The 23,342-nt window shown below is 46.4% G+C and overlaps 1 protein-coding gene and 1 pseudogene across 1 annotated transcript in view; both read right to left on the reverse strand.

The window, feature by feature from the left end:
- Positions 1–23,342, reverse strand: part of DNAJC13 (DnaJ heat shock protein family (Hsp40) member C13) — a 116,328-nt gene that overhangs the window by 4,106 nt on the left and 88,880 nt on the right. The window contains exons 41-55 of the mRNA XM_055135759.1: positions 22,216–22,395; positions 21,788–21,955; positions 18,503–18,616; positions 16,794–16,910; positions 15,382–15,559; positions 12,623–12,714; positions 10,400–10,499; positions 8,576–8,650; positions 8,259–8,371; positions 7,778–7,947; positions 7,601–7,643; positions 7,086–7,259; positions 4,757–4,936; positions 3,936–4,076; positions 1,061–1,204 (exon numbers count right to left, since the gene is read on the reverse strand). Coding sequence (XP_054991734.1) covers positions 1,061–1,204; positions 3,936–4,076; positions 4,757–4,936; positions 7,086–7,259; positions 7,601–7,643; positions 7,778–7,947; positions 8,259–8,371; positions 8,576–8,650; positions 10,400–10,499; positions 12,623–12,714; positions 15,382–15,559; positions 16,794–16,910; positions 18,503–18,616; positions 21,788–21,955; positions 22,216–22,395 — 1,989 coding nt within the window. The remainder of the gene's footprint in view (positions 1–1,060; positions 1,205–3,935; positions 4,077–4,756; positions 4,937–7,085; positions 7,260–7,600; positions 7,644–7,777; positions 7,948–8,258; positions 8,372–8,575; positions 8,651–10,399; positions 10,500–12,622; positions 12,715–15,381; positions 15,560–16,793; positions 16,911–18,502; positions 18,617–21,787; positions 21,956–22,215; positions 22,396–23,342) is intronic.
- Positions 8,070–8,183, reverse strand: LOC129404631 (U8 small nucleolar RNA; annotated as a pseudogene).

Here is a 23,342-nt window from a genome sequence, read left to right on the forward strand (position 1 = left end):
GGAGCTGGGGCGGGGAGGGATGGGTGTTTCTGCAACACTGGATAAACTTCACTATTAACAGTATTATCAACTGTGGCTCCGAAACAAAATTCAGTTCCCTGACCTACAGCACTATCAATGGACTCTCGCTCAGCCATAAGGAGTGATAAGACACCGGTACTCACTCCAGTGCGGAGGGGCCAAGGACTGAAGTGTGCGCTCATGCAGAGGCCAGGCGCCAGCCCGCACACCGGGTGGGCCCTGGTGGGTGCTCAAACCATTAGGCCCGGTGGCCCTCTGTCACCTCACCTGAGGACTGAACTGTCTCACCTACAGCCTAGTGGGACTGGGCTGGAAGGGGGCCGGGGCCCCTGGGGAAGTCCCACCACCTCCCAAATGAACAAATAAACACATTTTGAGAGACCAAAACCAGAGGTGAAAGGTCACGTATTTTTAAATTTGCATTTTACAAGCTTGTATCCAGAACAGATGAATTCACAGAAACTTAATGGTGGTGGGCAGGGAGTGTCCATCTAGGGGGATGAAAATGTTCTGCAAGTGAGACGGTGTGGCTACTGATGCTGTGACATGGTTGGCCTCCATTAGAGAAAATCGAGAGACCAACGGGCAGATAGGGCTGCCTGGGCTAAACAAAAGAGGAGCTCAGAAGCAACTAGGAGAATAATACAAAATACAAAAACAAAAAAAAAAAAAAAAGAGAAGAAACCAAGTAAGAAAATTAAATGAGTGACTAGGCTGGAAGTGATGCGCCTTACGCATGACGCACACACGAGGAAGCAAGACTGTAGGCGCTATTAGCCAGAAGGTGTCCTCAGGACGGTTGTCTCTTTGAAAAAGGCACTCTGGGATGGTGAGGGGGTGTGGCCATCACTGGCCACTGCTGACCACTGCTCGGGCTGGCGAACAGGGCCGTGTCTTCCGCTCCACCCAGAGCAGGAAGCCTCCGAGGAGACGCCCAGCGGAGGCGAGTTCCCGGGCAGCTCTGCTTCCAGGCTGGCCCCGGGGCTGCCCTGCAGCTGCACCTGGGGGGGGGGGGGGGCGGCGGCTCTGTGCTGCTCACCTGCTCTCCGTGCTGCAGGCTCCGCGTCATGGCCTTGAGCGCTTTGACGATCTGCGCCTTGGTGGCCGATGGGCTTTCCAGCTTCTCCAGGCCAACGCCTTCGAGCAACTTGAGGAGGTACGGGACCAAGTCCACGTTCAGGGCCTAGAGGAGAAGACCATGCACGCGTACAGCTCCGCTGAGAAACATAAGCCTTCCCACCGAGGGAGTCAGTTCACCCCCGGGACCATGGTTGGGAAAGGACACCCTGCTTTCCTTTCTTAATGCCAGGCACACCATTTTTTAGGACCTCTGATGACTGTTTATTAAATAAGATTTTGTTCCATGCCCACAACAGTTCCAGATGTTGTACACCAATTATTGTATCTGACGCTCCCAGCACCCCAGGAGATGGGCAGTTACTGATGGGAAACCCACCCATGGAGGCTGACGGGGTTCACAGTGCAGTCGGGTGGTGACGGAATCGAGAACTGCAGCTGTCACGTGCAGGCCCCGAGCGCTCAGCCACCATCCTGGGCTAAAACCACATTAACAGGCAACAGTGTCTAAAGCACCTTTACTTTTTTTTTTATCACATGTTCTTTCCCTGCACTCACCATGCATTTAAAAAATACATATATATATATATATGTATATATATATATGTATATATATACTTTTAAATTGAATAAACCATTACAAAACTGTTCATGACTAGTTTTCAGTCATACAATGATCCAACAGCCATCCCTCCACCAGTGTACATTTCCCAGCACCGATGTCCCCTGTTTCCCTCTCATCATCCCCCAACACCCACCCCCCAACCCCCAGCCTGCCTCTATGGCAGGCACTTTTCTTCTTTCTCTCTCCTTTTGTGCATTATGGTTTGCAACACAGGTACTAAGAGGTCAGCATGTTTGTTCAGGGCGTTCAGCCTTTTTATCAGGAATTTAAGGCTGGAGTAGCTTTTTGAACTGGGAGGCAACTAGGGGTGTGGATGTGACAGCCAGGGCTTCTGGGAATACAGGGAGGTGGGGAGAGGTAGCCTAATGACCCCAAGAAAGCTGGAGATTTCAGTCAAAAAACCCGCAGACCCGAATTTTCAGCAGATTGTATCTTGGTGAGGTCTATCCTGAGATGGTGGAGTCTGGCCAGGGGCATGGCGGTGATTTTGGATTGTGGAAGCAAGAGGCTGCTGGAAGCTCTGTTTGGGCGGGCACCAGGCTGACCCGCCCTCTCCTCCGATCTGCCCTGGTCTGTCCAGCCTTGTGTGGGTTAGGGATTAATTGTGGCTTTTGCTTTCTTTTGACATTTATTTATGGGGCTCTGAAGCAAGGCAGATAAATGAGCTTCTACAGCAGAACCAGAGGTGGTTTGTGGGTGTGGCCCTCACATCCCTAACTTCTGACTGTTTAATTTCCCAGGAAGCTTGGTGTTGAGTTGTTGGGGTCTGGCCAGAGGCACAGCGGCAATTTTGGGGTATGAGGAAACCTGAAGGCACCTTCAGGCTGCTGACACATGCACCCTGCAGGTACAGGCTGAGTGTAGGCTGACCTGCTGGGGGCACTGTACCCTCCAACACCATGCGTTTTTGCAGCAGCCCAAGGACTCCTGCTCTTAGTAATACTCTGCTTTACCATCAGCTTTGAAACTCAGGGACCAACACTGACTGAGCAGGGCTGCCTCTTTTTTACAGACGCTATTCTCATGACAACCACAAGGCCGGACACAGGAGGCATCTGAGCCCACAACCAACCAAGCCCGAGCCAGACAGCCACCAGGGGAGTAACAGCTCCTGATACTCCTGTAACAAAACTACCATCCTGGGGCTGGAGTACAGCGGGTAAGGCACTAACCTTGCATGTAGCCAATCTGGGTTCAATCGCCAGCATCCCTTATAGTTCCCTGAACACCACCAGTAATAATTCCTGAACGCAGAGCCAGGAGAAACTCCTGAGCATCATTGACTCCAAAACAAAAAACAAAACAAAACAACAAACCACATCCTTTCAGGCCAGTGAGAAGCCAGAACTTAAGAGCATCCAGTTACCTCCTGAAGGTGTACCCCTACTTCTAACCTGTCTGAAGGACAGGTACAGGGATGGAAAGACAGAAGGTCAGGAAATAAAGATTCAGGGTCTTACCATGATGCCCAAAGTAGAGAGAGTCAGAAGGAAGTTACCTGCCACAGAGGCAGGGGGCTGGATGTGGTGGGTGTGACGGGAGGGATCCTGGGGACATTGGTGGTGGAAAATGCGCACTGGTGGAGGGATGGGTGCTCGATCATTGTATGACTGAAACTCAATCATGAAAGCTTGTAACTATATCCCATGGTGATTCAATAGAAAAAAATAATGCACCCACTGGATGGAAAAATAAAAAAGATTCAGGGCCTTGTACTCAAATTAAGGTGCCAGATGCCTCCCTGGTGCCGGGCAGGTAATGCAGCCACTAAAGACGAGAGTGATCCACTTACTAAAATTTTAGAAAGACCGCAATGGTTTGCATCTTATTTTTTTTTCTTCTTCTTAGTTTGTTGTTCTTTCAGTATCTGCCTCCTTGATGTGCCCCCCGCCCTCATCCTAGTTTCACTACATGCAGTCTCTTTGAAAAAAAGAATAAAAAGCTTGGCCTGTGTCTTAAATCTGACTTAAAGGAATGAAAAAACAGAATGAATCTTTCTGAACAGAGTGAGGCACAGTTTTTGAGGAAAACTAGGATACATGCTTAGTAGATACTGAACTTTAAAACTGAAAGAGCACTTGAAAGTCAGGAAGACTGTTGGCGCTGGCTGTCAATCTGTGTCTAAGTCGTGCACGCACACACCCCGTTAGTGAAAAATCTGTCTGGTAGGTTTACTTTCCTGAAACAGTGCTGAGTTCAGAAAATCACTTACCTGAGCCACTAATTCGTTCTGCTCCTTCTGAAACATTCTGTTAATTGCTTCACAGGCTAGGCCGACAGTATCTGGCCGCTTCTTCATTCCATTCATCAGAGGTCCGATGGTGTCCAGAGATGCCAGCGCTCGCACACACAGCTACGTGCACGGAAAGAGAAAGTTGCCTGTTAGAGCAGCAACAGTGGGTATGGCACAGGGAGGAGCGTAATAATCAAGTATATGAAAAACCTACACTTAGCAGTTTAAGTTGAAGAAAACTACTAATACAAATTCAGTAATGACACTTAATGGGTTTCAGAGCTGTCACAGGGGCTGTGGGGCTGAGGAGACAGTACTGTGGGTAAAGTGCTTGCCTTGCAGGAGGCCATCTTGGGTTGGGTCCCGAGCATTCCCCCCCACCCCTCCAGCACTGCCAAGAGTAATTCCTGAGTGCACAGCCAGGAGTAACCCCTGACCATCTCAGGGTATGACGCAAAAACAACCTCCCCCACTCCAAAGAACTGTTGGAGGGGCCACTGCTAGAATGGAAGAGCACATGCTCAGCACGTATGAAGTCCTGGGTTCGAGCCCCAGGAGATGCATGGCCCTCTAAACACTGCTGGGAGCAGCCCGGTGGCCCAAGGGCTCTGCTGGGTATGGACGCTCTAGGGGAGCCAGGGATACGGCGTAGTGGCAGAATTCACATTCCACTCCCAGCAAACAGGCTCCCTCCAGCGGTTATGGAGTCCACAAGCAGGAAGACACAAGGTAGGGTCTAAAGGGTCAGGAAGAGGAGCGCCCAGCCTGAGCCGTAAGCCATGCAGTGGACCCCACAGTACCTCGTTCTCCGACAGCACGTGGATGACCCGGATGGCACTCTTGGGGATGGCGTTGTTCCTGTGGTTCATGGCCTGCAGCACCTTGGGGAGGTGGCCCAGCGGGGGCACCTGATCAGCCAGCTGGGGCTGTGCAGTGAAGAGACACACTGTGGCCATTGTCAGAATTTCCAGAGTTTCTCCCTGGAAGAAGTGGAGCAAACGTGAAACACTGGGAGGGGCTCAGCCAGCCTGGTGACTCACTGGTGCTCACAGCTCTAAGTGCTGGTTCCTGAAAACAAACTCAGAAGCCTTAACAGACACACTTCTGTGTCTTGGTACAAGGCATGATTCCAAAGGACTTTAAGAAAGGGTTACCGTAAGCTAAGCAGTCACAGGACACCCCATTCTACAGCAGGCTTCGCCATGGTCTCCATGTAAGAAAGCACTAAGAGTGTTCAGACATGTCACAGAAATGTCAGTATCAGAATGACTTGGAAACATCAATGACTTGGAAAAATGCTGCACTGCTGAAATGATTCCTCCCCAATTCCATCAAAAATTCTACTTATAAGACGTATACTTGCCATAATGGACTTTGTAATGTGGGTACTGGATTATAAAGACCTGTGAGCTACACCATCATTTGCAGACATACATATTCATACAATGCATCTTAAGTGAACATGGGAACTAGGGTATATCTTCAAAAAGAGGTGACAAGGAGAAACATGTTATGTGTTTATTTTCCAAGTTTCTATATTTTTAAATTAATTTTTGGGTTTCCCTGAAAGTTCAGGGGGAACTGATGGGCCACACCTGGGATTTCTGCCCCTGCTGTGTGGCCAGAATGACGGTTCCACACTCTGGCTCAGTGAACAGCGCTGCCTGTGCCCCGAGGGGCCGCCAGGGCTACACCCAGTGCAGCTCACGGGCCCAAGCAGTGCCAGGTGGGTGGGGTGTGTGTGTGAATGGGGGATGCCTCGGTGCCAGGTACGTGCTCCCTCTGAGCGCGTTCCCTGGCCCTCAGTTTGTGCTTTTGGAGAACTTCGTTTGTGTTTGTTTTAGGGCCTTACCTGGTGCTCCTCAGGGGAAGCTCCTGGCTCAGGGCTCAGGAATGACTCCTGGTGATGCCTGGAGGACCACATGGAATGCTGGGGATCGAGCCCAGTCGGCTATGTGCAGGACAAATTGTTCTACCTGCTTTACTATAGCTCTGGCCCCCAAACTTTATAAAATAAAGTTTGTATATGTCAAAAACTCAAGTAAGGGGGCTGGAGTGAAGGTAGAGTGGGTAGGGTGTTTGCCTTGCACATGGCTGGCCGGGGTTCAGTCCCCTACACCCCATATGGTCTCCTGCACCCCAGGAGGGATCCCTGGAAGCACTGAGCACCGCTGGATATGGCCCCCGAACAAAAACAAAGAAAAATCCTAGTCAAGAGAGAAACTGATTATGAAGAGACTTATGCAAATATTTGGCATATTTGTAATTTTACAAAGTTTGCTAAGTTAATGATAGTAACTGGTAAGTAACTTAAAATGTGTCAGATGTTAAGTTCTCCACATATGTCACGACTCATTCGAGGGGTTGGATGGAGCGACAGGTGAAGTGGAAAAGTACACGCCCAGCATGTGAGAGGCCCTGAGTTCAGTTCCTGGCCCTGCATGACCCCAAGCATGTCTGAGTGTCACCCTGGTTATCCCAGCCCCACAGAGTGCAGCCCTGAAAAAACTATGAAAACTCAAAAAGCCCTTTAAAACCTCAGTGTTCGGGGTTGGCACTGCGATCACTCTCCCAAGGAAGCACCGAGCGGGGGCTGGGCCCCTTCACACGGCAGCTCGGGTTCACGCTCGCCACCCACAGCCGGCCTGTGCGAATCGATTCAACCCCAGCCGAGGGCCGCTGCTTCTCAGGGTTTTCGACCTGGCGGCTGTCTCACTCCCTCTGTGGTGGGCAGGCGCACAGGGTCCAGCCCTGCCCTGACACCCTAAGCTCAGGTTATCCCTGCCACCGATGCAGAGCTGCATGCAGGGCCCAGCTCCTGGGGAATGGAGCACTTCGTGTTCTCCTGGAAATCCTACAATTATTAGAAACAAGGGAACAGAAACTTTCCCTGGGGACTTTAGAATGGTCAGACACAGGCTCCTTTTAATGTAAATACCTCCTTTGCTGGCTCCAAAATAGACACTGGAGCTTCACTTTTGAACAGAAGATGCTACATGTTTACATTGAAAACTGAGATTTTCAATGTGATTTCATTTACTGACAGAGAGAGGCCGTCAGTGCCTCTGATTGCCCGGTAAGTGCGGGAGGCGCCTTAGGGGAACAGACTCGGCAGTGCCGGGAGCTTACATGCGGGCTGTTCTTCTCCAGCAGCTCCGTGAGCTTCTCCAGCAGCGCGATGAGGAATTCCCTCGGCTTCCTCAGCACCCAGGCTGGCTGCGCAATAAAGATTCTCAAGTAGACGCCGCCGACGGCGAGTTCACCCTCTGCTTCTCCAAACACCACAGAAAAATCTTCGGGTAACTGTAAACGAAGAAAGAACCACAGTCAAATCAGTCATCCAGGAAGCCAGAAGTGCAAACTCTGGTGCAGAAACGTGAAATTGGTTCTTGGTGAATATTATGATCAAATGATATATTTTATTTCTCTTAATAAAATTCAGAAAAGTTACTCTAATCAGTCACTACAAAAAAAAAATTTTACTTTTATATTTAAAACCTTGTTTTCCAAGGGAACATCTAAATGTCTTAATAACAAGGTACCCAACAGGCTAGCACTGAACAGACTATGCAGGAATTACGAAACAGCAACAACAAATCAACAAAAAAATAAAGTTCACTTCTCTCGTTAAAGGTAGATCTTACCTTCCAGTTCACGTCAGGGTTGTCCCGCTGACTTTTAAAGTGCCTTAGGAAAACAAGAGGAGAGAAGAGCAGCCGTCAGTCACAAGCACACTCCTGACCCTGGAACACGCAACAGGAAGGGACAGAGGGAGGCGGCTCCACCGACCCCGAGCCCGGCTCCGGAGGGCCCCGACTTACTCGAGCATCATTTCTCTCACTGTGGTGGACACCTTATCTCTGGAGCTGTCGTTCCAAATCAACTCCGGGTTCTCATGGGTCCCTTCAAAAATCTGTACCGCGGCTTCAGGGTTGTCTCTCATGGCGTCCATGAACACACTGGGCAGAAATTTCATGAGCGTGATTCGAACCTACAGGAGGGGATTTAGATATCACCATTAGTGCCCCTCAACTCCAGTAGTTTTGTGTGTGCATGTGTGTGCGTGTGTGTGTGTGTGTGTGTGCATGTGTGTGCATGCACAGGCACACACATACCAGGAAATGAACCTGGGGCCGCATATATGCAAAGTATGTGATCCCCAAACTCCTATCATCATGTTCTAGCTGCCGTTTCAAAAGAACAGCTAAGGATCATCCTGCCTGAGGATCCAACCCAATGCACAGCAACTAGAAGTAGTAGAACAAAAATTAATTTCTTCCTCAAAGTCTCTTTTGTGCTCACCTTTGGACCTATTAGTTTATCTCCTGTCATTTTAGCAAAGAGTTCTGCTGTTTGGGCTCGAACCTGCGGGTGTGTTGAGTTGCAGAACATATCCAGTAAATAAATCAAAGCTCCTAGGAAAGAAAATAAATTAGTGTTTTCACCATAAAGAACAAGACTTCTCTAACAGAGTTCATTTTAAACCTGATTTCAATTCAACAGTGTTTAAAATTAGAAACTTTCCAGAGTATTCTTCTGGTCTGAGACTATACAGAGGCGCCTAAGATAAGCTTCCCCCACACCGAGCAGGGACGGTAAGACAGCATCCCGTACATTACCTTTCATCATTGCTTCTTTGATTATCTTTGTACTTGATGTCAATGCATAGAGAGTTTCCAGAACCAGCTGACGACCTGCAGAGTAAGAGACATTTCAGGAAACGCATCACGCTGGCTTACATGTAGTGGCAGGCAGCAGCTCCTTGCCCGGGCAGGGGTTCTGCACAGGTACCATGCAGAGTTCTCCACATTGGCAGCCAGAAAGGCTTACCACGGCCTAGTTAGGGATGAGAAAGGTGGGCCGGGCTGACCGCTTACTGCATTGGGCATGTACTTCACAGACAGGAGCCCTGGGTTAGATCCCTGGCACTCAACAGGCTCCCAAGGCACCACCCAGAGCAAAAACCCTCTGCTCACCCCCCCAAAACAACAAAAACGCCTTGGAGCCAAAATAATAGTACAGCCAACTTGAACTGGATCCCCGGCAACTGAAAAGGTCCCCTGAGCCTGCCAGGAGTGATCCCAGAGTACCGAGCCAGGAGGAAGCCCTGAGCACTGCTGAGTGCGGCACAGAAACAACCGTCCCCGATTCCCACCCCCTGTCCCCAACCCCAAACAAAGAAAACCCCACAAGTACACACACACAAGGCCCAGTTCACAGCCAGTTCCACGGTCTCGAGGCTACTGAGCTCTGTGGCTGGGTTCAACAAGGAGCCTGAGTACAGAGTCCACAGGACACCAGCCTCACTGGTGTCCTGTCCACAGGACACCACCTCACTGTTCACGGGACAAACCAACGCTCCACCCCAGCGGACACCCTGAGCCTCGCTCTCTCTCACACAATGTGGAACAGGGCTGCTGCCTTCGGGAAGTGAGTCCAGGGAGTTGGAGGATGCTGGTCGTGTCTTGGCCCCCCGGGACGGTTTGCACACCCCTCCCTTGTCCCTGAACTGTGCCGGGCAATGGGACTTTTCCTTAGAGACTCAAATGGAGAAGGCAGACAGACGAGGAGCTGGCAAGGGCAGTGGAGGCGGCACACTGTTAGACTGAGGATAAAACTACAAAAAAGGTGGTTCAGCTGGGCTGGGCTAAGTCAGCATGGAGAAGAGACACTCAAAAGGATATTACTGAAAACCCACCCGTCACAAAGCCAGCTACCAAAAAAAAAAAACAAGTGTTCGGAAAGAGGGGAAGTTACCACTCTTTTGTATTTTAATTTCCCTCAGCAAACAGGTAACTGTTACTCCTGTTACAAAAACCACCCTCCTGGGGCTGGAGAGAGTACCTTGGGGAGGGTGTCTGCCTTGCCCGTGGCCATCTCCAGCATCCAATAGGGTTCCCGAGCAATACCAGGGGGCAGGGAGTAAGCCCTGAGCACCACCAGGTGTGACCCAAAAAGAGATCGAAGCCGGGTCAGCGTGTGTCAGGCAGATGCCCCCCCCCCCAGTAGATGGCTGTGTGGGGGGGGGCATCGTGTTGGGGTGTGGGAGCACGTGGTGGCAGGGACCAACCAGGGCCTCACATGTGCACAGCACACACCGTTCCACTTGAACTGCACCACTGGACCTCACACAGTAACTTTTAAGCTATTTTTCGATCAACTGTGATTAATTGTTTTTATAAATTAAGAGTATTAATAGATTTTCAATTACTCGTGGGTAGATTCTACTCAGCAAATTGATTTCCTTTGCTTTTTGACCTTGCCCGCCTCCCAACTTTCAAATTTTGATATGAAAAACGCAAAAACAATTTTATTAACCTATGTAACATAATTAAGACTAATATAAACACGTGTTCAATGCAGTGTTTTTGTATCACATGTAAAAATGCTTTGCTCACTATTGACTACAGTGGTTTCCTAATTCTATCTAGGAATATACGTACTTGATGGCAACGAATGAAGAAGAGCCAATAAATTGGACAAAACCATTGATTCAGCAATATTGTTGACACAATCTTGATTAGATGTCACTATATTCACAACCTGAAAATTAATCAATAGGACATTAAGAGACTTAATCATCTCAGAACTCATTCTACTTAAGCAGGATCTCAATAAATTTAAGGCACTACAAAAGTTAGAGCAATGGAGGAAAAATATTTAATTTTAAGCCAAGAGTTTATTTTAAATGACTGGCTTTATTACTTCGATCTTTGATTTTAGGACCACACCCAGTGGTGCCCAGGGCTTATTCCTGGCTCTGCACTCTGGGGACCAGATATGGTGCGAGGGATACATCTGGGTTGTTCATGTGCAAGGCAAGCACCCTACCTGCTGTGCTATTGCTCCAGTCCTACTTTGCTCTTTTAAGAAATAATACAAGCATTATGTACATAAGCTTCCCAACAGAGGTACTATGAAATGCAAGGATTGAATATTTCAACACAGCTTCACAACCTGGCAGCTGCCAAGGTGTGACCCCCCCATACCAGTGCATGTCGCAGCCCCAGGATGAGCACTGCCGTGTTTTTCGATCACAGATTTGAGGAGGGAATGACTGGGAAGATCAGAATCCTCACAACCAGTACTTTTTTTTGGTGGGAGCCACACCCGGCAGTGCTCAGGTGTTACTCCTGGCTTTGCACTCAGGAATTACCCTGGCCGGGTTCAGGGGCCATATGGGATGCTGGGGATGGAACCTGGTCGGCGTGTGCAGGGCAAGTGCCTTCCCCGCTATGCTATGGCTCCGACCACCAACAGGGATTTTCTATTTGGCTTTAGACGGGAAAGTAAATGTCTTAGCACTCAGGACAGCAGCCTGGCTCTATTTCTCACTGTCAAGACAGAGGCACGCTATTCTTTCAGAGAAGGACCTCGTAAGTCTAACTTCTACAGTATTCATCAATGTCATTTTTTAACTGGAACCAGGTGGTGAACTTCTCAAAGCAATGTCTCCTCGATCTAATAATGTTTATTTAAAAAGTCGCAGGAAGTTACTTAAGATAGAGAGGAATACTTTTTAATTAAAAGAACACACTTATTAAATTATGTTAGCCTAGTTAGAAGGCAATGTTATAAATAAGGAATCAGCCCCTGGGTCCCAGGAGACCCATTGCAGGTTTCTGTGTGAACTGTACACTAAGATGGCTTTTTCCAGAGATGTTCTGGACTTTGTGAAGAGAATAATGAACAGAAAAAGACAAAATTCGTGTCTCAGAGGAATGAAAAGAATATTGATCCAGTAGACAATACGTTAGGAGCTGGAGAGACAGTACAGTGGGCAGGGTGCTTGCCTTGCATGCAGCTGACCCCAGTTTTATCTAAGTATCCCATACGATTCCCCCATTCCTGCCAAGAGTAATTCCTGAGTGCAGAGCCAGGAGTAACCCCTGGGCATCACTGGGTGTGGCCCAACCCCAACATATAAAACACACATAAAACAAAATTAACACCTTGTTATTTTTTATAACTATTTAAAAGATGTTTTAATACAAATCTCTTTTCAATTCAAATGCAGCCTAAAAATAAATCGGGCACTACAGGATTGAACTGGTTTTCTGTGATACAAACTTGTGTCCTAGCAAGGAAAATCATCAGCAAAGTGACCCTGGGAGCTCTCTTGGCTGCCTGAACACCCGGCTAACAAGTGAGCCGGGGCTGGCTTTCACCAGGGGAAGAGGCTGCAGCCGGCAAGTTGGCCAGGACTAGAGGTTTTGTTTTCCTCAAGGAGGGGCCTTGGGCTTCTCTTGGCCACAAGGTGCCTGTGGGCTCTGGGGCCCAGCTTTCAGGCCTTTGTACAAAGCTTCCAGCACATTCCCAGGGCCTGTGAGCTTGGCGCAAAGGGCTGCGACTGGAAGCTGACTTCAGAGGAGAAGCAAGTGAGGGGGCGGGGGAGGAGCCCCTCTTCCAGGGGTCCCTGCCAATGTGTAGCCAGCAGAGCGTCCTGGTCTGAGTGAGGCTCCAGAAACTGCCCCTTCTTGATCGACAGGAGCTTGAGCAGACTGAGCTCAGAGAAGGAACCGCGCTGAACATAATCTCTGACAAACACACTCACTTGGCTTAACTGGCAAACAAACACTACAACCCTCCACTCAACTTGAAGGTTCAGACCAAATCTGGGAAGTGGTCATCGGAGAGATAACATGCTTTAATATAAAACATTTTACCTCTAAAGCCAGCTGCTGTACTTGACCAGCTCCATGGACTCGGAGAAGAGAGAAGAGTAACTTGAAGTGCCCGATACATTCACTTTCAGAGCCTAGGAAGCAAAAGTCAAATTTTACTTCTGAGGGATGCTCTGCATTACAAACCTTTAGAAAACTGACTAACGCTGTTACTCTCAATTTTCAGTCTGATAGCTGTTCAACATTTGTGATTTGAAGTTTGTAAAGTATCTCTAACAGTAAGTCTTAGAGTCTTAAGAAACGAAAAAGGAAGCACCCGTTTCTTAGGTTTGTTTTCCCTTCCATCCTCACTCTATTCCTAGCTTTAAAAGTAAGAAATTTACCAACACACAAAGTTGGTAATACAGAGCTCCAGGGCTGGTATGCCTGCTTCGCATGCAGGAGCCCCGGGCTGAATCCCCCGCACCGCAGGGTCCCCAAAGCACTGCCAGGTTTGACCCCGAAACCAATCAACCAACAAACACACAATTGAAATACAACTCAGAAAATAAACATATAAAGTAGTGATCCTCCTCTCTGTCTAAAGAGCCAACGGCTATCCTCCGAGCCTCTTTATATGCTGGAAGAATACAGTATCATTTGGTTTTGAATTAAGCCCCAGTGATAACTTTCTCACTTAAGACCACAATATAAAGAAAAAACTGACAGGGCATAAACAAAGTTCTCCTGTAAAAGTACATAAAACCGAACTGTATTTCATTCCTTCCCCACTCAAGTGCTAACCTCAGCATTACTAGCATATGGCTTTTACTTTCCCCTTTTGCTCCATTATAGCAAAATGTATGATATAAACTGTCTCTCCCCCCTCACTCCCTTTTTGAATTTTTGGATCACACCCAGTGGTACTCTGGTGTCACTCCTGGCAGTGCTCAGGGATCAAATCAAGACTGGCTATATACAAAGCAGGCACCTTACCCCATTATATCTCTCCAGCCCCTAAACTGTGATCTTCTGAGATCCTTTAAGTTTGCTATAGCCCTCAAGATTCTGAAAATATTCTAAAGTACGTTGCTTTTAAATTACTTCCCAAACCACTTGATAGGTAAAAATTGTATAAATACATCAGAGACCCATACACCATGCTTCTAAATTACAAGAGGAAATGTGATACTTATATGCATATATTGTATATGCTATCAGAGCAAACTTTCTTGCAATTCCTCAATTTTTATGATTCCAAATAAACTCACTACTTTGTAGCAATCTCGTGTACCTAATCACAACAGTAATGTCTTACCATTCCAGTTCCTGAAAGTAAGAAATGAAATTTTATCTGAATTTTACACCACTGCCTTACATGACATCCCAACGTATACTGGAGGAACTGTCTTAACACTTAATTATTGTTGGTTATTGTACGCAGCTATTTGGCAGTAACCAAAGAGTGCAAATTTACTCATTTTATAAAAATGAGGGATTGTGAGACACATCCAGTGGTGCCTGGAGGCTCCGGCTCTGTGCTCAGGGGACTGTGTCTGGTGCTAGGGACTGAGTGCTGGCCAGAGGCAGTGTAACCATCTCTCTGGGCCCTCCAAAAGCGTACATTTTAATAGTGCTGCAGTATCAGTACGGAAAGGAGTACAAAGTGCCTGAAAAGTAACATTAAGTCACCGGATGTTGCCAAATAATTCTCTGAGTTTGTGCTATTTTAAGTTTTACCTAGCACATTTGTGATACAAGTTAGATTTGGAAGCAGCTTTTGGATTTCACTCATTCAACTCCCTTAAGAATTCTGGTTTACAGATGTTTAAGAAGGTTTCCTTTTTATTATAACAATTTAAAAAACAACTTTTTGGTTTCTGTGCCACATCCAGTGATTCTCAGAGCTTACTCCTGGCTCTACACTCAGGTAGTGCTCAGGGAACCAGATGGGGTGTTGGCGACTGACCCCAGGTCAGCTGCAGGCAAGGTAAATGCTCTGCCCACTGTATTACTGCTCTGGCCCTGTTGTCATAATGTTTAAAACTTTTAATTTATATTAAGGCACCATGGAACTGGAGCGATAGCACAGTAGGTAGGGCGTTTGCCTTGCACGCCACCGACCCGAGTTTGATTCCTCCGCCCCTCTTGGAGAGGCAAGCTATAGAGAGTATCTCGCCCACATGGCAGAGCCTTGTGGAGCAAGCTATCTGTGGAGTATTTGATATGCCAAGAACAGTAACAAGTCTCACAATGGAGACGTTACTGGTGCCCACTTAAGCAAATTGATTAGCAACGGGATGACAGCGACAGTGAAGGCACCATGATTTACAAAGTTGTTCACAGTTGAGTTTTAAGCATACAATGTTCCCGATCTAATGCCACTACCAGTGTCAACCTCCCTCCACCAGTATCCCCATGCTCACTCCCATTCTTCCCCACTTCCTCTAGACTGTCTTCTTCACAGGAACATTTTTGAGTGTGGTTTTGTAGCTGGAATCTCCTGACTCCGTGGTTGGTGTTAGCACAATTGTTATATACCAACAACTTCCACGCCGTCAGCTTATTCCCCCAGTGTGCATCTTCTACTCCAGTTACTCTGCCTCTCCAACTCTGAGACTGCCTTCTCTTACACATAAACCCATCGAAATGCGATGCCTTCACTCTCCTTCCAGACGGCCGGGCTAGGTAAATGATAGGGCCGATTCCTCCTATCCTTACACCAAGTGTGCCACTATACCCAAGCACACTGTTCCCAGGTGAAATCGAGACCTGGCACTTTAAGACCCTTCTTTCTCACTGAGGCAGGTGTGGCCACATACCTGGGTTGTACTTGATGACATTTCTCAGGGCTTCCAGAGACATTTCCACTCTCGGCAGGCGGTCTCCGTGCTGCTCAGACTCCACCTTCGCAGCGTGTGTGATGGCCATGAAAGTGTGGAGGTACTGGGCCTGGGAGCCGATGTAATCCAAGAGACTTGCAGCAAATGCTTTTGGAACCTATGTCAAGCAGACAAATATTTTACAAAAGCCTATGCTCAGAAATACACATCAAACAAACAAACAAATGAAACACCGCCATACTGAAACCTCCCAGACAAAAACTTATGCACACACACTCCTATGAATTACAAGGGGCGGGGGGAGAAACAAAACTCAGCGGCATTAGAAAGTGTATCTCAAAGTTTTTGGTCCCAGTATACTAGATATCTGATATGCTTCCATCAGTACCTTAGAGTAACAATTCTGAGCTCAAAGCATCTCCTCCCTTTACCAATCAGAGTAACTGATAGCACGGGATGTAACTTCTACCATCTGCCTGCATTTTTAGAAATAAAAAATTATATATATTTAGATTAAAATTCAAAGGAGTTTCCAAGTATACCTAAAATCAATAAGCTCATAGCTGCTTCACTATTATTTAGGTTACTCTATGATAACACTTTAAGGGCAAAGTTGAGGGCGAGGTGCTAGAGCTCAAGGGCTGGTCCTTTAACATGCACAGTACATACGCCATACCAGCAAGCTGCCAATCAGCTGAAAACTTATTTCAGTTTTCTGAGTTGATTTCAGCACTTCTTTCTCCGTGGAAACCACTCAAGCACTGGGGCAGAGCAACAGTTCAGCGGGGAGGGCCCCCGCCTGGTATGCAGCCGACCTGGGTTTGATCCCCAGCACCCCGTATGGTCTCCTGAGCCTGCCAGGAGTGATCCTTGAGTGCAGATGGGTGTGGCACCCCCAAAACAAAAACCAGAAAGACCAGACGTGATGTCAGTCATCTAAAAGATCTCTTTGGTCTCTGCTAGCATTTACTTCTTTACTTCTACCAACTGACCAGGGAAGGACTTGTGACGGCCTGAGAGTCTTCAAGACAGAGCGAGTGTGTAAACAGCTGCACACGTCACTTCCACGCCAGTCTAGTAAGGTTAAGGTACACTGTGTGACGTGTGGATTTGGTGTAGCAGTAGGAATAGAATGTAAGGGATAGTTGGACAAGGAGTGACTTCATATTCGTGAAGCCACTGCATTAATCTGACATTAAAAACACAGAGTTTTCAGTGGCCACCATAACACATACACACACACGCACGCACGCATGCACGCACGCACACACGCAAGCATAAACCTTTTAGCAAAGAACGGGAATTATTTCAATGTACACATGTGAAAGAATGAGTCAGTAGTTTTAGTCACAAACGACCAGACTTAAACAGAGCTCCCAGCAGACGCTCACCTCTAGCTGGAAAGCAGGGACTGCATTATATACTCTAACGAAAATCTCCCCCACGATAAGTTCTTTGGCATGATCGCTGTAGACAAATTCTGATCCATAAGTTTTGTCACATTCGCCCTTAAAAAAATAAAAAAGAGATACTATTAGACAGAAACTAAGACTGCTGGTATCTGGCTTGTAAATATATCCAGATTCAGTTTACTTCAGATAAGTACCTTGGGAAATCCCGTCATTTTCCAGAGAACAAATGTGGTGGGATGCGCGTGAGAGCTCCCAGTGTAGTATTAACATTCAACATTAACCTTTGTACCCGGGAACACGAACTCTGGCAGAGGCCTGGAGTTACTCTAATTTTTCAGTCCAAAGACTAATATAAAACAACCCATTTAAAAAGTTCCAAAGGTCACAAAGGTCAGCCACTAATGTTTGTAGAAGTGTTTCTACAGCAAATAGGTCCCTGGGTTTCTCTAGTCCTACTCAGGCATTTGGCCTGTCAGTTGGAGGCTGATTTAAGTTAAGAAAGGAACACATCTAAACTGTCATTTAAAAAAAGCAAAAGGACAGTGGTGAAGAGCTGTGGGCACGGTGGAGGGGTACAGTTAATTTCAATCACAAACATTAACACAACTGTAACTGTGTTACTTAAACTATAGTAAACAGAAGTCATCTGACTTTAAATGAAGCACTTATTTTTAAAAAATTTCAATCTTTGACAAATTTGTATTATAAAGTAATAGAAATCTATTACGCCAAAATAATAAAAAGCACAACACCGACTAAAAGTGAAGTCTCTTAATAAAGACAGGACAACAGTATGTAGGTTTCAGAAATCACGAAGCGTTTCCATTTAAGAAAAAGGAAAAAAGAAAAGAGTAGGAGAAAAATAAAGACTGAGGCAAAAATCACACAGAACTTAAGATAAATTGTTACAGAAATATAAGAACTGTTCGCCTTAGCTCTCCAGTTCTTAAAACTTCTGTCTTTATAGACAGAGTTCTAAATATCACGAAAGGGGTGAAAACACAAATTTTGAATATTCAGGACACAACACTGCCAGTTACGCTTTAATAAATCCAAACTCTTCTAATCTAAATCATCAAGACTCAACCAGCAAGTATATGATTATCTGAGCTGGCTTCAAAAATCTTCTCTCCTAACATCTCTGTATTTGTCTCATTGTTTAAATAGATGGTAGCGGGATAGAAGAACCTATTTAATTTCACTACTTGGAACCAACTTTGATTTGCTTCCAAGAGGTGAAAGAGAAGAAATAAAACAGGAAAAAGAAATTGGTCCAAAGGGAAGATAGCTGTGCAGAAGCAGAAGTAACAGCAACAAAAAAAAGGGTCTAAGAATTTAAAATATAGGGGGCCGGAGCGATAGCACAGCGGGTAGGGCGTTTGCCTTGCACGCGGCCGACCCGGGTTCGATCCCCGGCATCCCATATGGTCCCCCAAGCACTGCCAGGAGCAATTCCTGAGTGCAAAGCCAGGAGTAACCCCTGAGCATCGCTGGGTGTGACCCAAAAAAGAAAAAAAAAAAAGAATTTAAAATATAGTAAGAAGAGCCCAAGACATTGGGTGACAAAAATTTATTGGCTTGATCACCATCAGATGAACAAACAATAAATACCTGATCCTCAATATTAACTTCTATTTCCAGAGATTCCACTAGTGCAAGCTACCCAAGACATTTATGAAACAACATACTTTTTTAATCATGCTTTCTTGTTGGGACTCAAGAAACTCCAGCAGCTCTGCTCTTGTGGAGTTGTTCCATATCAAATAGGGGCTCTCGGTGTTGCTGTTCAGCATCTTCAAGATCTAGGAGACAGAACAGTACTAGTTTGCAAACACTGAGGGGAAAAGCCAACTCAAGTTATTAAGTGTTTATTACAGGACAAGGACTGTCACATGTGCTACGAGCACAACGAGTCTCAGCAATCCTAAGAAGTTCGTTAGTATCATTCATTCTGCAACTAAACTCTACGCATCAAGGGGCTGGGAGACAGCTCCAGGCACTGAGCCGTCCAGGCCAGTTGCCCTCGCGTTGCCCAGAGGGGCTCCCAGGCCCCTGAGTGTTGCTTGGGAACAGCCCTCACAACGCCTCCAAACGAAAGAAAAACCAAAGCGAAGAAAAGTAAAATTATTTTACCTGAAGTGGTAAAAACTGGGATTCGAATTTGAGTGAACTTCACTTTTTTGGGGTGGAGAGAGGGTGGGGATGGGGCGGGGAACCTGTCAAGCAGCTCAAGAGGTGCAGGGATACTCCTGGTTGGCACCTGAGAGCCAGGGCCGAGACTGTGGGGTACCAGGGCCCGTGGCGCTGGGGTCCACCTGGACCACTGCAACAGTGTTTCGGGGCCTCTCAGGGTGCATCTGGTAATGCTCAGGGGACCAGGCACTGCCAGGAAAGGAACGTAGGTCGGCGCGCACCAGGCATACACTCCAACTGATGTACTCTTTTCCAGGCTCCACCTCACAGTCTAAACTCACTCCTAACATCTGCTCTGCTATTGTGAAAACGCAAAATATTTCCTATCAAAGCGTGTTGTAAACACTGGGTAACTATAAGCTTATAATGAATCACGTTATACTGTCTTTATACCTGCATCTAAAAACACAACTTCAACTTTGTGAATTGTTCTATGGGGGGAAATAAAACATACAGGCAGAGACACAATTGAGATTTCCTTGTTCAAATCCTGACTCTGTCTACATTAAAAAAAGACATGCAGGGGGGCTGGAGTGATAGCATAGCAGTAGGGCATTTGCTTTGCATACAGCCGACCCAGGTTCGATTCCCAGCATCCCATATGATCCCCTGAGCACTGCCAGGAGTAATTCCTGAGTGCAGAGCCAGGAGTATCCCTTGTGCATCGCCAGGTATGACCCAAAAACAACAACAAAAAGACATGCAGAGGCTGATGACCACCTAGCTAGCAAGCGAGTGCACTTTCCCCTTGGTTAGCTCTCCTTGATTATAAGTGTTGCCTGGCCATTTGACTCTTGTTAAGTGCTTTAATGAAAGTTTTTAACTTCTGTTATGGGCCACACCCAGCAACGCTCAGGGCTTACTCCTGACTCTGGGCTCAGGGATCACTCCTGATCACTCCTGGCAGGCCTGGGGAACCATATAGGTTGCTGGGGATTGAATCCAGCTTGACAGCAAGCAAGGCAAGTGCCCTACCCTCTGCACTACTGCTCCAGCCCTAAAACTTTTTTTCAAATATTAAATGTCTTGAGAGGGGAAAAAAAAAAAAACACTAGGAAAATGTTAAATCTAGAGACTTGGCAGTTTAAAATAAGCATTTTATTAAATCCAGATGATATTCTGGTCATGATTTAAATGCTTACTATGGTTACTTTCTGTGGCAGTTGGTTGTCAGGTTGGTACTATTTCTGGGGGAAAAAAAAAGTTTTCAAACGGTAAGAAGTACCCCATAGGCAAACACAAAGGCCTGAAAAAGAATAAAGACCCAGAGTGTCATAGCATCTCACATTCTTTCTATTCAGAGGCACTGAAAAATAATAGGTAATATTAAAAACAGACTACCAGACTGTATTAAAAACAAGCAAGCTATTTAGAGATTTTGAAAATACTTTCCATTTGGAATTCTGAGGACTTTTGCCTTATAAAAGTATCATACCATCTAGACAAAACAAAGTAAAATAAAAGTAACTTATAATTATGCTACTCAGGGATAACTGTCATCAACATGTTGATAAAGATCCATCTATTCACATCGGTACTTTTTTCAAATACCAAGAGGGAATTTAAATCGTTCTTCTGCTTAAACTTTTCAACATATATCAACATCTTCAAATAGCAACATAAAGCTTCCTTCAGAATATAGCACTGCACTGTAGCACTGTCATCCCGTTGTTCATCAATTTGCTCAAGTGGGCACCAGTAACATCTCCACTGTGAGACTTCTTGTTACTGTTTTTGGCATATCGAATATGCCACGGGGAGCTTGCCAGGCTCTGCCATGCGGGTGGGATACTCTCAGTAGCTTGCTGGGCTCTCCACGAGGGACAGAGGACTCGAACCCGGGTTGGCCACGTGGAAGGCAAATGCCCTACTCGCTGTGCAAACCCCCACACTCCCTGTCCCTGCACCAGTGCCCCATCAGCAGGGGGTATAACACACCCGTGCCAGCAGGTACGGATTCGCAGGTCTGGCTAGCTCTGTGCTAGGAAAGGGCTGTTTTTGTACCCACATCTGCCCAAGACAAGCCTGGACCCTGCCCATCCACGCCTTGTCATGTTTATTTCTTCCTGATGCCTATCATCAAGGCCTAACGAGTACCTTCACAATATAAAGCTTAATATTCTATTCAATGGAATTCTCCAGTCTATTTGTGTTAGACTGTTTCTTCGTGAGCCACAGAGAAGGGCAATAAGGCTGAGTGGTCTTTCAAGGGTCATTTTGGGAAGACGGAACAAGAAAGGGAGCTAGCAACAAAGAGAAAAGAAACAACATGCACACAAGCATGTGTATACGCTTTAAGGAACCGACTCCTCATCTGAATGATTACAGCGTATATGACATGGCTATATAGAAGGCACTGGGTCTGCCGACTCCACTGAGGAAACTTGGTTCCAAGTGCAGGCCCTTGCCCTGTCCCCTGGATAGTAAGAATGATGACTTCACAGCGAAGAAACACGCTGAAGCCAGTTAATTGACCTCTGCAAAGATTAGACTTGGAGAGCTGGCATCAATACTAATCCACACTAACAAAATTTCTTGGTTGAGAACATTTCAATGTTTAGATTTCTTCTCAACACTGCGACCTTCCTCTACTATCTGTTCCTTTGGAGGCCACACCTGATGGTGCTCAGGGGATGATATGAGGTGTTAGAGATTTTCAACTGGGGTAGGTGGAACGCCAGGCCAGTGCCTTAACCCCTGTACTCCACCTCCCTGGGCTGCCTCTGCTGTTTTCAAGGCTCTTGCAGTACTCCGCCCCAGGCTACCTCTAAAGCCCTTACCTCGGTAGCGCTGATCACAGCAAGTTTTCTAGCAATATACGGTGTCAGCATTCCAGCTATACTTTTCCTTATGGTTGGGTTTTCTGGGGTTGCTTGTTCTTCAGAGAGATAACCACCGAGGCGACTGAGAGCATGAACACTCAGTTTGGCAAGACTGTTGGCTACTTCCTGTTACAAAAATAAACAAATACATAAGTAAGTAAAAGTGGGTCTGTTACTCAACAGATACCCTCGTGGTGTCTAAAACAGACTTAAGCAGCAGCAGGCACTCCAACAAAACAGGATTTCAGGTAGCATCATTCTATTCCCCCGGAAGAAGTTTATTTCAGGGTCACCTGGGGGCCTTGGACATCTGGGGCTTTGTCTCAAGAGTCACTGTAGCTTTAATTTTGAGGTCAAATACATCTGTAAAAGAGTGTGGGCGTTACCTGCTGGTTGGTTTCTTCGCTTTTCTGAATGCCACTCTCTTCTAGCGTGTAGTCGTAATTAAACAGATAACCCAGCAGATGCCACAAAATCCCAGCCTGAAATAAGTGCGTCTGCAGCCAAAAGTCCACCGCAAAAGAACTGACACATTCTACCCCGAGGGCGGCTACTCGTGGAATGCCCTGAGACAGAAGAATGGAATAATCACAGGGTGAGAAAAACGTTCCCAGGAGAAAGGGGCTTCAAAATATATCCTGCTAACTATCTTACTGTGCATTTTCCAGTCTAGTTTACATCAGCCCCTCTGTACTTTAATGCCTAAAATAAAGAGACCCTGTAAAACTTACAGACTAAACTGCCTTTTTGTTCAGAGCCAGTGTTCAAAGATATGGGTTTTCTTCTCCACTTTTTGTATTTTTAAGAACAGTGATAAGGCATTACTAACACCTTACATGGTAGTGGCCCTACGTGCTCCAATACTTAGAGCTAGGGTATGAATTTACTTCTCTATAGTCATTTTATATTCTCAATAAATACATATAATGACATCTAGTAAATGAAGTTGAGGAGACACTTTTATCAGATTCCTTCTTTTTTGTTTTTTAGCCATATGTGCTCAGGGATTACTCTTGGCAGGGCCTGGGGGACCATGTGGGGTGACAGGGCTCAAAGCCGAGTTGGCCACGGGCAAGGCATGCCCTCTACCTGTGTACTATCTCCCTGGGCCCAGGTTCCTTATTTCTTGGTCACCTACTCCAAGATCACTGAAATCCTGTTCTATTCCAACTCAACTCTCCATGTCTGGTTCCCTAAGAAATTTTTCTTCTTCTACTCATGCATCACATTTGGCCGTAATCAACTCCACTCGGCAACTGGGACAAGTAGGGAACACTGGGATCACTAAAGCCTTTCCCACCGGGTTTGACCTGGCTTTAAGTTTCAGATTTCACAGCTCCCCACTTTCACCAGACTGGTCTAATTTCACCTTTTCTCTTTACCTCCTGCCTCCTTTCTATGGTTCCAATGAGACCCACTTCCCTTCGCTATGTCACTATGGTCCAACACTTTGTGGGTTAGCCTAGGAACTCAAGCTTGTCGATAATTTTCTTGAAAAATGCTTTTGGAGATA

Source organism: Sorex araneus, chromosome 4, assembly GCF_027595985.1.
Source record: "Sorex araneus isolate mSorAra2 chromosome 4, mSorAra2.pri, whole genome shotgun sequence".
NCBI lineage: Eukaryota > Metazoa > Chordata > Mammalia > Eulipotyphla > Soricidae > Sorex > Sorex araneus.